General features: G+C 41.7%; 1 protein-coding gene across 11 annotated transcripts in view; it reads right to left on the bottom strand.

Moving 5' to 3' along the window:
• The window catches only part of DMD (dystrophin), a 1,973,025-nt gene extending 1,968,745 nt beyond the window's left edge, over positions 1 to 4,280 (bottom strand). For 6 of the 11 annotated variants that reach the window (XM_083174336.1, XM_083174334.1, XM_083174335.1 and 3 more), the window contains exon 1: positions 3,879 to 4,267. In XM_083174336.1, coding sequence (XP_083030462.1) covers positions 3,879 to 4,062 — 184 coding nt within the window. In that variant the 5' untranslated portion in view covers positions 4,063 to 4,267. Of the gene's footprint in view, positions 1 to 3,878 lie in introns of all 11 variants that reach the window. The other 5 variants (XM_083174338.1, XM_083174337.1, XM_083174342.1 and 2 more) reach the window with 3 other exon arrangements.
• Between the last annotated feature and the right edge of the window lie 11,854 nt (positions 4,281 to 16,134).

Here is a 16,134-nt window from a genome sequence, read left to right as displayed (position 1 = left end):
TCTATCTCTCATTCATTTTGTTCCCAAAAGTTAAACAGCTGCATAATGTGGGCTAGGTGAAATGAGGGAGATTGCTAGACTAATGAGGGAGAGAGGGAGATTGCTGCTATGTCAGGGAGTATCCTGCAGAATGCAGGAGGGTAGGCCACTATGACAAAAGTCCATCAGCATACAGTACTGAGGCATTTATACCTGAACACAGACAAGAGTGGAATGATGTTCCTCAAGATTTAAAACAAGTATACACTGGTGATAAAATAAAGTTCCTATACTGTACATCCAAATAGCCACTTTGAGCCATGTATAGTCAGATCCTTAATACAAGAGCAAAGTGACACTATTTTACAAATAAAACATGATTTACAACTACAACTAAATCCAGGAAAACATTCACTTTATTTAGTAGTGGTGAGATATTGTGGTAAGCCAACTTTTGAAAGATGTAGATCCAAATAGACAGAGGCCAGGTGAGGTTGAGAGCAATCTCCTAGAGAAAATTCTAGTTTTAATAAATTCAGAATATATCAAGGACAATCCCAAAAAAAGAAAACTGAAATACCCTGCCAAACTTTATTATTTTTATGTATGTTTATGTCTTTCAGATAGTTTACTTGCAAAGACTATTTTCCTTATGCAATGCATATGACAAGTCTTCCTTGGTTTGTACTTATGCTATGCCTTCAGGGTTCCTAGAACTAAGAACATGGTCTCTATATTTATAGAAAGAGAAAAGGAAATCGCCAAAGCACATGTATTAGTAGAAGTTTTTAATAGCTTATTCTGTGCCCAATAGGATGTAGCACGGTGCCCTTTGTAAAGCTTTTACATTTTTATGTATTTGTATTGGATGCTCCTGTTGCACTTTAGTGACCGTGTACTGTAAATCGGTTGGAAAGCTTGATAAAGTTAATTGAACTGCCTGAAACATTGCATCCTATTGGTCAGAGAATAAACTTTTCACAACTTCTAATACTGCATCTGCTTTGGTGAGCTCCTTCTCTCTACATTATATTTATATTGGCAAACTTAAGCTTTTGTTCACACTTTTGTTGTTCTGAGAGGAAATTTGAGTGGGTTACAAAGCACACTGCTATGTGTGTTTGTGTGTGTTTCTTTAGTCTACTATGAACACGTGACTCACAATCTGTGTCAGATAGGCATATTTACCTGTACACTCTAGCATGACGAAGCATTAGATCCAGCTTTATCATTGACATCTATCATCACCAGGTAGCTGTGCACCATTCTGCTCAGCTACTCATGAAAAACTATAAACTTTAATCTTTACGTTTTCCAATTGCTGTTCAATAGACACTTACAGGGGCTATGTGCTAAGCACTGGAGAGAGATAAAGTAGGGAGAGTTACCAACCAAACTGCTCCTAACTGCTCCTAACACAGGGGCAGATGTATTAATCCTTAACAAGAGATAAATACAAGGTTGATAAAGAGAGATAAACGTCCAGCCAATCAACTCCTTACTGACTTTTTTCAAACACAGTCTGTAACATGGCAGTTAGGAGCTGATTGGCTGGACGTTTATCTCTCCTTATCACACTTGCATTTATCTCTTGTTAAGGCTTAATACATCTGCCCCACATTCTGCAACATGGTAGGTTTGGTAGAAGCTGATCAACTTGTTCTTAATCTCCTTCCTATTTTTTTTCTCAATCCACGGCTTAGTACATGGGTCCCTGTGTCCTGGATAGTTATGGTAAACTTGAGCTGTTGTAAATTATTGTAACAAATAATATGTAAAAATGTCAGTTGTTATAACAGTAAAATACCAGGTGTATCATAAAACGCTATAAATTATAATATTATAGCACGTTACTGATGATACTTTTGTTCAAAGGGAACATATTCCCAAATACATATCAAGAGCGCTTCTAGAAATTAGCCAGATGCATCTCAATAAAAGCTTAAATACACAGAATCTATTTCCAAGTTTGTTTGCTATTTTGTTTGCTTAATGGTATCTAGAACTGATAACTAGCAACCTCTAGTGTTTTTACTATGCACCTGTAATATCAAAATGAATCAAGACTTTTAAGACTAACAAATGTTAGATCTATGTCCCCAAAGCTATAGCTGAAACTACCAGATTAAGGGAGAACTATGTTTGAACATTGCAGAATACCATATTATTAAAAATACTAAATCAATGCACAATATTTTAACATGGGCATCAATAAAATTGCACATCAATAATTGAGGTTCGGAAACAATATATTTTGACCTTTTCTATATGTTTAACCATTTCATTCATTGACACACATCACCAAAAACTGAAAGGAGGCCAATTTGTAAAAGAAATCAATACTTTTTTTTTAGGCAGCTCTTTTGAGAGAGAACATTTTGTTAGTACTGCACTTTAGAAAAGAAACGAACAGATGCTGAAATCCTGTTATGGTTACTAAGCATTCAGAATCGGCATGCTAAAAATACTGTAAGTGTCACAATATTGTTTAACTTATTTTAGTTAGCCAAGACATGTACATATGCTGTATCTGAATTTGTCATTACTATTTGGTCAGTCTGCCAGTGGAGCTGGAAAGGGAAAGTGCAATACATTAATAATGAATGAACTGCAAATGAACTAAGACATGCTAAAGATTTACAAGACTATTCAGGACAAACAAACTTTAAACATGTTTAAAACATTGAATAATCATCATCATCATCGTCATCATCATGTTGGCCTAGAGGTCTCTAATTCCGTAACCATTTATTTGACCCATCTACAGTTATTGACAAACACATTCCAAACAGAACTGCAACAAGTGATGCATAATAGATAAGCCTTACCCAGCAATGCACATATGTGTTAATATGAAGATGATCACACTGGCTTCAAACTCATCTGTGAATTGTGTTATTTACTGCTAAGTGGTCTTAAGTTGTAATGACATAATAATTACCGCTGTTGTATCAAACTTGACACTTGTTAAACTCACTCATTAAGATTTTGTGTTGTTTAATAAGAAACCATTAAATAAAGCATATGACAGACTTAATCTGAAGTCAGACTCATTCTAAACAGACCATGCACAATGAAATCAAATAAAACAACATCTAATACATATATATTAGTAAGCATTCAAATCTGAAATTGTTCTCAGTACAACTGAACTTTTCTGTCACTGTGAAATATGTGTATTTGATACAATCTGATAAACACAAATTAAGAGCCGTAATCAAGCAAGTAAATGACAGAACAGCTGGGTGGTTGCCATCAAGTTGGCTAAACATGAATACAGTTCAATAGCCGAGACAGATGTTACAGTTGCTGGAACACTCTGCAGGAAGCCAATGCTTTTTTTCTCCCCTGCTATATACTACCGCTCTTAACAACTGAATAAATGGCTGAACATAGGCAGAATAAATCAAAAGGGGATCCCCAGATACTGCTGTACAATGTGACAAGTAGAGAAAACAAACCACAGGGATATCGTGTGCTTTTGCAATTTCAGCAATCAGACTAGGCTGTTTCAGTTATTTCTGGATAACAACATGTAGAACAGAACATCATTCAAGAATTCATCCTAATAGGTTTCATGTTCCTGTACAGATGCTGCTGCACCAGGTGATGCTCTGTTGATATCTACGCTGTAACTGCACCTACAACGACTTTTAAGAAACACTTCTCAACTTAACACATTAACGAAAAATATCATCCGTGTTCAGCATCAATGAGACTAGCAATTATGCAAAACACTAGGCTTCATCGTCAGAATAAATACTGTCTACAGAGTTTAAAGTCCATTTTATCTCACATAATCTGCTACAGTATGAACGTGCAGAGCATTTTAGCATATTCTTTGTCACAGTCAGTTTCTTATTACATTCGTAATGATAAGATGACTTTGCTAATCCTACCTTCCATGCCAGCTGATTTTTGCTTGTCACTCATCATGCCAATAAGTTGGCTGCTGTAACAAATCAAGATAGTGCAAAACAGCATCTTTTCCCTGCATCTGTCATCTTCCACAAAGCATTCTATTACTGCCGACTGCTGGGAACAAGAAAGTCTATTTGAATTCCAATAGCTCCCCTCACACATGATTCAAGTTAGGTTAGGTGAGCATGCCTAACATGATTCTCACCGTCACTTATTATGCAGCTGCTACACCGTCGGTGTGGTAACCAGTGACTTAATCTGAAATGTCGGTCTCACAAAGCTAAACCTTGCTGCAAGCACACATGAGCAAAAAGAAGCAGTGTTCATTTAACGAGCATTCTCCTGTCGGAACCACACAGGCACTGCCTCTGCAAATCTGTTTAAAATCCCAAGATTCTTACTGTTCTATTGGCTGGTATGGCTTCAAGCTGTTTTATTTATTTTTTATTTTTTTCCTATTAGAGGAGTGGCTTCCTGTGGTACTTGCTGTTACAGACAGATATATGCTGATAATCCAACTACACAGTGATAAAATCAGCCATCGTCACAGATCACATGAGTTGTAGGGCATGCAGCATCCCCAGTGTTCTCCTCTCAAGGATATTTTCACTTGTATTAACTTAGATAATTATTTATCCTACACTTAGAAAAAAGTGGATTTCTTGCATAGTAAATAATCAAGGCTGGAATGTAATTAGCTTGATGTACATTTTGAAGATGAAAAATATTGGTTGTCATGCACCTGCTGTACTGAGAAAAACAGTGATTAGCAGGAGTGACAGCCAGGAAAGAAATAGTTAAATAACATCTGGATATAAGGAACAAGCACAATCACTAACATTGGTGAATTACGTGTTTTTAAAACACAGAATGAATGTCTGAGAACATTTGTTTTATATATTTTCCAGTAGTATAATACATTTTCTAGAGATGTGGTTCTCAAGCTTGGTCGTCGAGAACGAGCACTGTGCATCACCAACTGACACATTTTCAAAATTCACAGGTGACCTGGAAAGCATGACCGGTGTGGAGTCCGGAGGACTGAGGGGTAGATGTATGAAGCAGAGATGAGGGAGGAGAACTGATAAAGTGCACGGTACTTTAAAAAGGGACAATTAACAGCTGTAACTAACAGTCAGGAGCTGATTGGCCAGTGATAAAGTACCAGGCATTTAATCACTTCTCCCTTATCACTGCTTCATACATCTACCCCTGAGTTTGAGAACCTGTGTTCCAGAGCCTTATATGCAAATCATAAAGTACTTTATATATTTCAACTATATATATATATATATATTACAGAGAAAACAGGGGGAGTGAGGGCCTGCGCTCAGGGTGTGCAATGAAAAGATGATGACAAAAATGTGTTGGAATAACTGAAAGTTTTATTCACTGACAGTATAACCAATATCACTGCACGTTGCTGGGGAAATACAGGTGGGGGTCAAGGTGGGTGGGTTCAGTGGTGCTGATGGAATAAGCACACACTGGTGGTGGAAAGCGGCAGTCAATGGGAGAGATAAAGTCACAAGCGTGCAGGTGTAAGTGGTGCGGGGGGCTGGCGTCCCGTCCCGCCCGCAGTGCACTTTTACCTGCTCTCACCGGCCGGGTGATGCTGGTCCTCGATCTTCTTTCCAAACGTCCGCTCTGCTGTACCGCGGCTGGATCGGCGCCTTGACCGCTCGATCCGCCAGTAACCACAGCCTCACACAGACGGGACTTCCGGGGTTGCGTCTCGCGGGAGTTTAGCCGCCGGGGTCCGTCCGTCTGTATGAATGCTGCACGCTCGACTCCCAGCCAGGAGGAGACTTAGTGGTGTGTCTGTGGTGGTGGATAGGATGAACTCCAACGCGTTGCGACCCTCGTGGGTCTTCTTCAGGGAATCGGCTGGATCGAGCGGTCAAGGCGCCGATCCAGCCGCGGTACAGCAGAGCGGATGTTTGGAAAGAAGATCGAGGACCAGCATCACCCGGCCGGTGAGAGCAGGTAAAAGTGCACTGCGGGTGGGACGGGACGCCAGCCCCCCGCACCACTTACACCTGAACGCTTGTGACTTTATCTCTCCCATTGACTGCCGCTTTCCACCACCAGTGTGTGCTTATTCCATCAGCACCACTGAACCCACCCACCTTGACCCCCACCTGTATTTCCCCAGCAACGTGCAGTGATATTGGTTATACTGTCAGTGAATAAAACTTTCAGTTATTCCAACACATTTTTGTCATCATCTTTTCATTACACACCCTGAGCGCAGGCCCTCACTCCCCCTGTTTTCACTATTATTTCAAAAGGGTAGCCCCCCTTTTACTGAGGACCAGCGGCTCGAGTGTTTACAGTACTGCCCACACAGGAAGCAGCGCCAACCATTCTCTCCTTTACAATATATATATATATATTACAGGATGAAGTAAAGGATGCATTAGAAAGTTTGACATATCCCAAAAAAATTGTTAACACATAATTTGTATGGCATTTATTAAATTATTTTAGCACTTATAAATTCCTAAACAAAAAAAAAATGTAGAGATGAAACAGTCCCTATTCAATGCAAGGAAGTCGTAAGCTCAAAAGTTAAAGAGTGATGTATGGTGGTTGCCTTGATTCTTGGAACCAAGTAGCCGGGGTGGTGCCAGGATAGTTAAATATACTGCAAATTGTACCAATGGGAGCCCACTTTAGTGACAGCCCCCTAGGCACCACATTATTGCCCCCACCCTAATTTTATTTATTTTCATTAGTAGATGATAAGTACCTTACTCGATTCATGGAAAAGCCTCCAGCAGCAGGAGAATGAGCTGCAAACCATGCTTTACAGCTGTGGAGATTGCAGCAGATGTACCACATGGGTGGCCACATCAGTTACAATGTCAACATTGTTGCATGATGAAGCAATGAGTTGCAGTCATACAGACTGTCCATAAGCAGCCACCCAATGTATAAAGCCTCCTTAGGCAGATCAGATGCTGGCTTGGTGAGATGACATCTCACTAGAAGGAGCATGGAAAAGCTGTCCTTCCCCCATCAGTTTCCATCCCCATAATGCAGGGGTTCACAATCTTTTTTGATTCACGGCACCCTAGAGTATCAGAATCTTTTTCACGGCACCCCTTGGCCAAATTTTTTTTTTATTAGATTGAGTTGATATGCGATACTTAGGGTCAGTTATGTGGTAAAGGGCAGGATTTGCTTCTGTATGTACATATTTTATGATTGGCAGCCACCAGCACTGGTTCTGCTCATAAATAGTTAACCATTAATAATTTGAGTTGGTCCTGGACCACCAACCCAGGGCACCCCTGCATATGTCTCAAGGCACCCCAGGGAGCCACAGCACACAGTTTGGGAACCACTGCCATAATGCATGTCTCATTAATAATTAGAAACAGGATCTTACAATTGCTGAGCAGTCTCAGTTGCTGATTTTCTGATCAACTAGTGGCAGGCAGCCCTGCTGTGCTGCCCCCAGCAAGAGGCACCCCTAAGCATGTGCCGAACAGTGGATAAAACATCAATGTCTATACTGCTGGGATTCTGTAAGAGCTGCTTAACAATCTAAAGTCTCCTGGACAGTCTAGCAGAGGGGGAAAGAAAATTATGTACTCAATGCAAGCCAAACATCCATTTCTGTCTAGGAGGGGAGTGGATTGTTTGGTCGACATTGTCTAAGTTGACAGTCAATGGGTTGACCATTGTTGGACAACAGGAGGATGATCAACATATGAAAAAGGTAGACATGCATTTGGTCAACTTGGTCAAAAGGTGGACACAAAGAAAAGTTTGGTATGGGAACAGGTCGACATGAGTCTTTCAATATGGACAGCATATTAGTGTGCTGTGCTCACCATGTTTCTGGCACGGTGCCTCGCTGCACTAGACACACTATTATATTCTCCCTCTATGCCCACTGGGATGGTCAAAAAAATCAGGAAAAACTCATGTCAATCTTGCTTGTGTGGACTCTTTGACCACGTCGACATAATGCATGTCAACCTTTTTCAGGTGTTGACCTTCTGCCTGTCGACCAATAGTGGTCAACCTACTGACTATCGGCCTAGACACTGTCAACCTAATGACCGTATACAGTCTTGGAGTACGACCATAGCCAGGCCCATCTAAAGCAAGCATGTGATGCATATGCTGTAGTGTATTGGCATCTGATATTCCATGGTGGTGTAGTACTATGTTATTGTGCAATCTGAACATGAACAGATGTAATTACTTTTTGTGTGACTTCATTTCCAAATATTTCTTATTAACTGAAGATTTCCTTTATGTAGAAATTAAACTTTTGTTTACCCCAAGCATAGGCGAATCTAGGGGGTGGTCCGGGGGTGCACTGGACCACTCAGTAGCCCATTTTATAGCTGAGGGATGGGGCTTTCCAACGAGCCCAGCCGCGTGTCTCTAGCCCCCTGGAAACTGGAGATACTGCCAGGCAAAACTGGAACGTTTTCCCTATAGGATAACATGGGACCCGCTAATTCCGACCCCCACCCAGTTCAACGGCTGCCAGTTCCCCCTTCGGCATCACTGAAGCTCGATGTTGATCTCAGTCGAACCCAAATCGCTGGGCCTTTAATCTGATACCAGGCTGGATTCATATGGGTTAATTGGTTCCAGGGATATTGAAGTTAAACCGTTTTTTTTTTTTCATTTCTTAAATGTAATTTCATGACTGTTTATGTTCTTTGAGGGCAGATTTCTCTGGAACCAAACAGCCCAGTTTCACGGGACCAAAATCATTCGAAGCCAACTCAAAAGTTCTTCAATATGATACTGGTATCATGTAAATGGGTCAGTTGGTTCCAAAGATATAGCTGGTTGGTTAAAGGGGGGTAGGGAGAGGGGAGTATTTGTCTCTCCCCCTCATACCAGAAAATGCAGGGACTAGGCTGGTGTATAAGGGGTCAGCCTGGGAATGTCCCTAAATGATCCTGGGACCATATTCCTAGGTAAATCCCTGCATTTTCTGTTGTGAAAGGGGTATTATTTCAAACAGCCGTGACCTGCAGTGCTCTGAATACAGCCGGGCAGCCCCCTGCTCTCTGCTCAGCTGTCAATGACTGTCACCCCTGCAGCTTCCGCTCCAATTCTTCTCCCCGCTTTCACCTCAGCCCACCCCCCCTTTAATCATGTGGTGCCGGCACCCGGCTTGCTCCCCCGACGTCACGCACAACAACAGCGCGCACAATATTTCAAATGTCCACTCAGCTAGAGGGGACACCAGGAGGGGAGTGGGAGCGTGCTCTGCACTGCGCTCTGTTTCTCTCCCCATAGAAGCAGCTGCACCGCTCTCCATCTCTCTCTGCAGCAGCAGCAAAGGCTCATATAAAAATTTACAGTAAGTGACACTTTTGGGGGCATTGCTTAAGGGACGCTACAAGTGGCGGTATGTGGGGGCATTACACATAATATGTGGCTTAATGTGTAAGGGGCATTACGGTGTGCAGCATCATGTGTAAGGGCATTATGTGTGCAGCATCATGTGTAAGGGGCATTATGTGTGCAGCATCATGTGTAATGGGTACTATGGTGCGCGGCATCATGTGTAATGGGTACTATGGTGTGCGGAATCATGTGTAATGGGTACTATGGTGCCATCAAGCAAGAACCCCCTAGCAATAAGCACATAGGTAAGCAGCACTTATGTGGCAAATATGTAATGGGCATTATGATTTGTTATATAGTATGTAATGGGCATCATGATATGTGGCACAATGTGTAATGGGCATTATGGTGTGTGGCCTTATGTGTAAATGGCATTACGGCGTGTGGCTTTATGTGTAAAGGGTATTACGGAGTTTGCTAAAATGTGTAATGGGCATTACTGTGTATGGTCTAAAGTGTAATAACACACACCTTTTTGTGACGCCACGCCTCCTTCCCATGAGGCCATGCGTCCTTTTTGATGCGCGGCTATGCCGCGCAAAGGTCCCCCTGCTATTATGTCTAGATCTGGGAACCTATTACCATAATTCTAGATTTGCCTATGACCCCAAGCTAATGTTACAAGACGTATATGGACTTATGGGAAGAAAGTTTATGTGTTTCCTTAAAGTAACAGGTACAGTATGTGTGAATTATGAAATAATTGTATTGCATTTCTAAGAGCACACCTATATATACTGATTTAAAAAGAGTGCAGATCACAAAATAGATTTTCCTTTATGTACAGTAAATACATTCTTGACATTGAAATGCAAACTAAAATGAAGCTACTGTATAACTGTATGCACGTCGAAACTGCTGTCATGCGAAAAGACAGCAGTTTCCGACATAAATAGATCGGAAGGGGTTCCGATCTATTCAATGCTAGCTGGGTTTTTTTCGCAGGTCAAAATGTTCCAACCTGCCAAAAACCAGGTGGATTGACGGAATAGCCACTAATCCACCTGCTTTTGACGGAAAGGTTTTGGCCATGTTTCCGGCAATCTGAATCCGACATGAAAAGATGCTGGATTGAGGCAGGGAGAAAGGCACAGTGTGAGCAGAAACAGCTTACTCGGCGGCGTCCTCCTGTCTGCTGCCACCTCCAGTACCCACCCACCGACTCCCTTACCCACGCTCTGCACTCACCTGTCCCGCCACAGGGCTGGGTGAGAGCAGCTCACCCGACCCCGTCCAGGCTCTGTCCCGGCTCCCACTGCCTCCCGCCGCCGCGCTCACCTGGTCCCCACACCGGCCAGGTGATCATCAATCAGCAGCCAAATCTGACATCCGGATTTGCCGACTGCATTAAATAATGGTTGCCAGATCCATTCCGGCAAAATTATTTTGGATTGGATCCAGCATCAATTGAATATACCCAATAGTCATTTAAAATGTATTTTCCACTACACAACTTCGCCCAGCAGTTGGAGTCCAAATGTCTGTACTTTTGCAGAAATGTAGTCACAAAACTACTGCACATGAAGATGTGTGACATTGTTCAATCAGGTTCTTTCACAATGCTTTGCTTGTGAAACATAAATGAAGGCTTGTGGTGGACCCCAGGATACAGCCATCTTAAAATATAAGCACACTGGCCAGCTGCCTAGCAAGTCCTAACAATTCTTGCAGAGGTGGCCCCATTTTCCTGGCTGGTGTCTCCAAAGCTTTTTGGGAGGCAGGTAGGGAGTTCTCAGGCAGCATTCTCTACCTGTATCCCAGCCTGCAGCCAGAAACAGTGCTGAAAGCAGTCCACTCAATGGAAGCATGTGGAGGAACAGCACCAAAATGCATCAGGGGTAAATAACAATGTTGTTATGGTGGCACTGCCCTATCAACTAACTTGTGCCTTGTGCCTTACTAATAAAATGGTCAAAATGTATAAATAAATATTTCCAGCATCACAAATGCAGAATGTTAACACAAGTATTTGTTATATACTAAATGCATAGACATAAATACTGATTCTCTATGTAATATAATGTATTTTATTCAAACCCATTCCACATACTGTAAGTGTCTTTTGTACCTTGCAATCCCACCCATCTCTGTTTTGTATTGTTGTCGACAACCACTCCCCCCCCCCCCCCCCACCGCAGGTTTGTCAATAAGTGATATTTATATTGTTATGTGCCACAATTGTAATCCGTATTTATGGAGGTATGTTTTTCTGTAGACACATTGCTACTGTATCTATGAAAATAATGTTGCATCCTATTCCTGCCAATTACAAACTGATACAGTCTTACATCTGCATCAATTATATCACATATGCAGTAGTGCCCCTACAGGCTATAGGACCAAGCTCTGATAAGCTTTTTTTTGTTGGAACTTGATGGATAGGGGCCTGAGAGCAATCCTCATTGATAATAATGGGAGCTACAATGTACTTTACCAATTAGCCTTTTGTAGGAGATATCTGTAAAATCCACAGCATTAAGTTACTATTACAATGCACTTGCACTGTAATTAAAGTCCCCAGCTTCATTATACTCTATATGTCTCCACTCCCCAGGCTCCCGTCACCAATACCATTACATAATGTCTGCAATGCTGTCAAGAGCCAAGAACAGATACAAGCAATTTTGGAGCTGCCCTACTAATGGTTTTATTGGTGCCTGGTGTGTGCCCCAACCTTCCTGCTTGTAATTCACACTATATAAATGGCCACTTAAGCGTATCTCCCAACATTTTGATATGTAAGTCTGGCCCCTGGCATGTAAAAAAAAGTGGGCATGATCTTTGCAAATGGGGGTGTAGCTTCACGGATGATGTGCCCCAAGCCACACCTCCCATTTACTGTCAATGTATGCTCATGCCCAGTACTCTGTCTCCTGTGACTAGACTTTGTGCTCATACACATAGCATATAGTCACTGCTGCTCTGAATAACAGAGCAGTAAGTGATTCCCCCTACACACACACACACACACACACACACACACACACACACACACACACACACATGCACAGATACACCCACACACCACACCGAAAATTGGGACAGTTGGGAGGTATGCATTGTGCTCATGTCAGCATATCTCAAGAGCACTGTACTGTAGAATAAAAGATTTACTATAAAAAGTATTTGCAGATTAATATTTAATGGGATTTACTTAGAACTTAGAATGTAAGCTCAATGTACAAGGGAATGATATAATATTCTGTGTAAAGATCTGCATAATATACTGAAGGCACAATATAAATGAAAGAAAGAATGAATATATAATTGCCTTCATTACTACTGTCATGAGGTTTTTGTGAGCAAACTGACACATTTCTTCTTTGACATATTTCCTTTTTCTTTTTACATAAATGATTGAAGAGCTTGCACAAGCATTGACACTCTGTCATATGTAGCAAAATACAACCTGGCAGCATGTCAACAAATACATGGGCTGACATTAAAATGATGTGATTTAGCTGTAACATATTTGAAAAAAAAAAAAAAAAAAAGTTAGCTTGCCCTTAAAAAAATCCCCAGTACTTTTAATTGTGTGGGTAAATTGACGAAGCATTGTCATTTTTGGTTCTTTTGGCCCTCTGACTACAGCATGTAAACGAGTGCAGCTCATACTATATGCGTAACATAGAAGTGTCTATGAAATACTGTAATCCCAACATCAGAGGTCAGCATGTCAGGACAGGTGTGTGGTCATGTCACATGATTGTGCAGTGGCTGGATGACAACTTTCAACCTGAGCAGCAAGCACAAGCATGTGTAACAGCCTTTCTATCTGAAAACTGTGACAAAAATGGCATTGTTTGTCTAATGTGGGTGTGGTGCCAATAAATATATGAAAAATTGTTATGTCAAACAGCTATAATCAAACACAACAACCTCATATCGGAGGTCAGAATCCCGACACCAGCATCCCATTGGAGGGAAAGCCAACAAGGTTCAGGTATGTACACTCACCCTTTCTTTGACCCTCCTAACCCCTAACCCTCCCTCCCAACAACAAAATGTGCAGCATCCAAGCTGAATGCATTATTTATAATCAGGCTTCCCCAGATGCAACATTCTCCACTTTATAACCTAAATACTTAATACACACCTCTCCACCACAGTTCAATCCACTATTGCCCCTATTGAAATAATGCCCCTTCCCTTGACACAGACCTTGTATGCTTGGGTAGAGGTATGAAGCAGTGATAAGGGAGGAGAAGTGAGCCTGAGCAGTAGTGATCCATGGCAACCAATCAGCTGCTCTGTATAATTTCATGTTATGCAAATTATAGATGTTACTTCAGTGCTGATTGGTTGCCATGAGACACTTCTAATCTGGCTCACTTCTCCTCCCTTATCACAGCTTCATATATCTTCCCTTCAGTCCTGTACACTGGTGCATATGGAAGGTTCAGTCATTCTTTAGCTTTGGTCAGTATCCTCCCATTACAGCTGTGACCATGGTGCAGAGGATGGAGATCTAGGTTCCGCTGTGTCATGTAACAAGGCAGACCATGTATACAGCAACCTTCTGTACAGCCAGTGACAGATGAGTAGCAGCAGGGTATACAGTATAGAGCCTGTCTATGTTTTATCGAAAAACATCTTCCTGTAACCAGCATCAAGAGGTGAGGACTCAAGTACTGTATAGGAGGGATAAGTGTGCCACTAGATCTGGATACATCCCCCTCTCTTCAACCCAGAGTTTGTGGAGGGCCTCTAAGAGAAGGGGCTGATCCAATGCTACATTTCAAGTCAAGAAGAACTAAAATAGAAGTTAGGGCTGCATCAAAACTGCAGCCTATGTACCCTGCTGACTTGTTAAACCAGTATCACTGCTACTAATTTGATAAGGCTGTCAGCCGGAGAGCAGAAAGAAAATGTTACATACTGTAGCTGCTCAGACTGGAGCAGATCTAGACTTTACATTTAGGGGGGGGGGGGCGGCACTGGACTGTCAGAGGGGCATGTCTAGCACTGCCTATTGGGTGTGTTTAGCACCGCCTACTGGCACTCACTGCAATATGAAACGTCTCTCTCAGCCCGCATTAACAAGGGCAGGTAGACAAAGGGTCGGTGCTAGTGTGTTCAGTTAATGTAATGGTTTTTGAGACTCTCAGCATATAACAGGGGGGGGGGTGGTGTTGGGAGTCTCCCTGTGTAGGCCATGCCTCCTTGTCATCAGGCCACACCCCTACGTTTCAGGGCACAAGTATCTAAGCCCTATCAGTTTCTTGCTCTCATCACACATAATGTAAAACAGAAAGCAGAGTCATTAGCTTATAAATACCTTAAAGCTTTATCTCAATTAATATACAGTATGGCATCACCAATATATAAAATATAAGGAAGGGTTAATTTTAGCAAGACAAATACACAAAACAGTTTTACCCCACCCACCACACCAAGGGTTATTAGCAATAGGAATTAAATACAGTACTACATTTTGGCAGAAAATACAGAGATCTTAGTTACTCTACATATATTTGCAAAGAAATGGGAAGCCACCAAGGTTCTCATAGATTAAGCCCCAAAATATCAAAGAACGATGTGGCCTGGTTGCTTACCATATATTTGCAAATATATGTATTTAGGCTTTCTGAATATACTAGTACCATATAGTGTTCACATCGTATTGCTAATACTCCTTGGTGTGCTTGTGTATTTTTATAACATCACCAATATGTATGATGACACCTTCACAGAGGCGGAACTCTCTGAGGGAATCGAATCATCTGCCGTCCTGCTCCCAAGGGGGCACCTCTCCTCAGGGCCATCTTCATGGCATTGTGGGCCGTAGGCAAAGCCTAGTCCATGCCTAGTCATTTTTTATTGTATGACCTTTTGAATGTTTTTACTTGTTTGGATATACCATGTATGTCTTTTTTCATCTGGAATAAATCAACTTTTTTATGGATGGCATCTTAACATTGATTGTCTATGATATCCCGATTAAGGAGGAATATAAGGATACCTTTTGATGCATATAGGGCCTCTGTGTGAGGTGAGTTCATTTGCAAAGGGGACAGGTGTGGAAACTGTGTATAGTCCACAGAACATTTGTTGCTGCAAAAAAGAATCCTTAATGTGAACATAGGGCATTGTCTAAAGGTCAGTAAGTGTTTTGGTGCAGGATCATTTGCTATGCCTTGTGTCTTTAAAGTGAGGGATTGTGGATCCAGCTGATTATTCATTTGTGGCATATAAAGAAACTCTTATGTACACATAGGGCCCAGATTAGAGGTCAGTACACCTGTGGAAGCCTAGATAGTGGATTATTTATTCGTTGTTGTGAAGCGTTAGAAAGGCGTATGCAGACCAGAGTGTGTATGAAACCCCTATGTGCATATAGGGCACCATCACCAGGTCAGTGTGGTGTTATTGAATGCCGGATGAATGATTGAATACCTACGCTGAGAAAGGGTTAAAGGAATCTACAAGGAATTTTAGTTAGGACAGCGCTTGCGATGTATTTCAAAATTATTTTTGTGTGTTCCTACATGGGGTTTGGTAGACCCAGAAATACTCTATAGCTGCAGTCAATAAAGCGCAATCATTTTTTGGTCAAAATATTTTTATCAGTAGAGAATTTTTCCCAGCATCTCTAATTTTGTGTAATTTACAATTAAAGCAGTCCGGCACAATATCTACTGGCCTCACAAGAAACTCCAGAGGCACCAACAAACCCTTGCTCAAAGGGCCCTAGAATTGTGGGGCCCTAGGGTAGCTGCCCAGTAGGCCCATACGTTAAGATGGCCCTGCCTCTCCTCCCCTGCAAGCTTGAATCAGTTCATTTAAAGCTGTCAATATTACTTCTGACTCAAGATCCTAGCTAGACACACTCTTTATTCTAAACAT

Source organism: Crinia signifera, chromosome 2 (assembly GCF_055691185.1).
Source record: "Crinia signifera chromosome 2, ASM5569118v1, whole genome shotgun sequence".
Taxonomy (NCBI): Eukaryota; Metazoa; Chordata; class Amphibia; order Anura; family Myobatrachidae; genus Crinia; species Crinia signifera.
The sequence above is the reverse complement of the archived record's forward strand: the minus strand, read 5'-3'. Positions and strand labels throughout refer to the sequence as shown.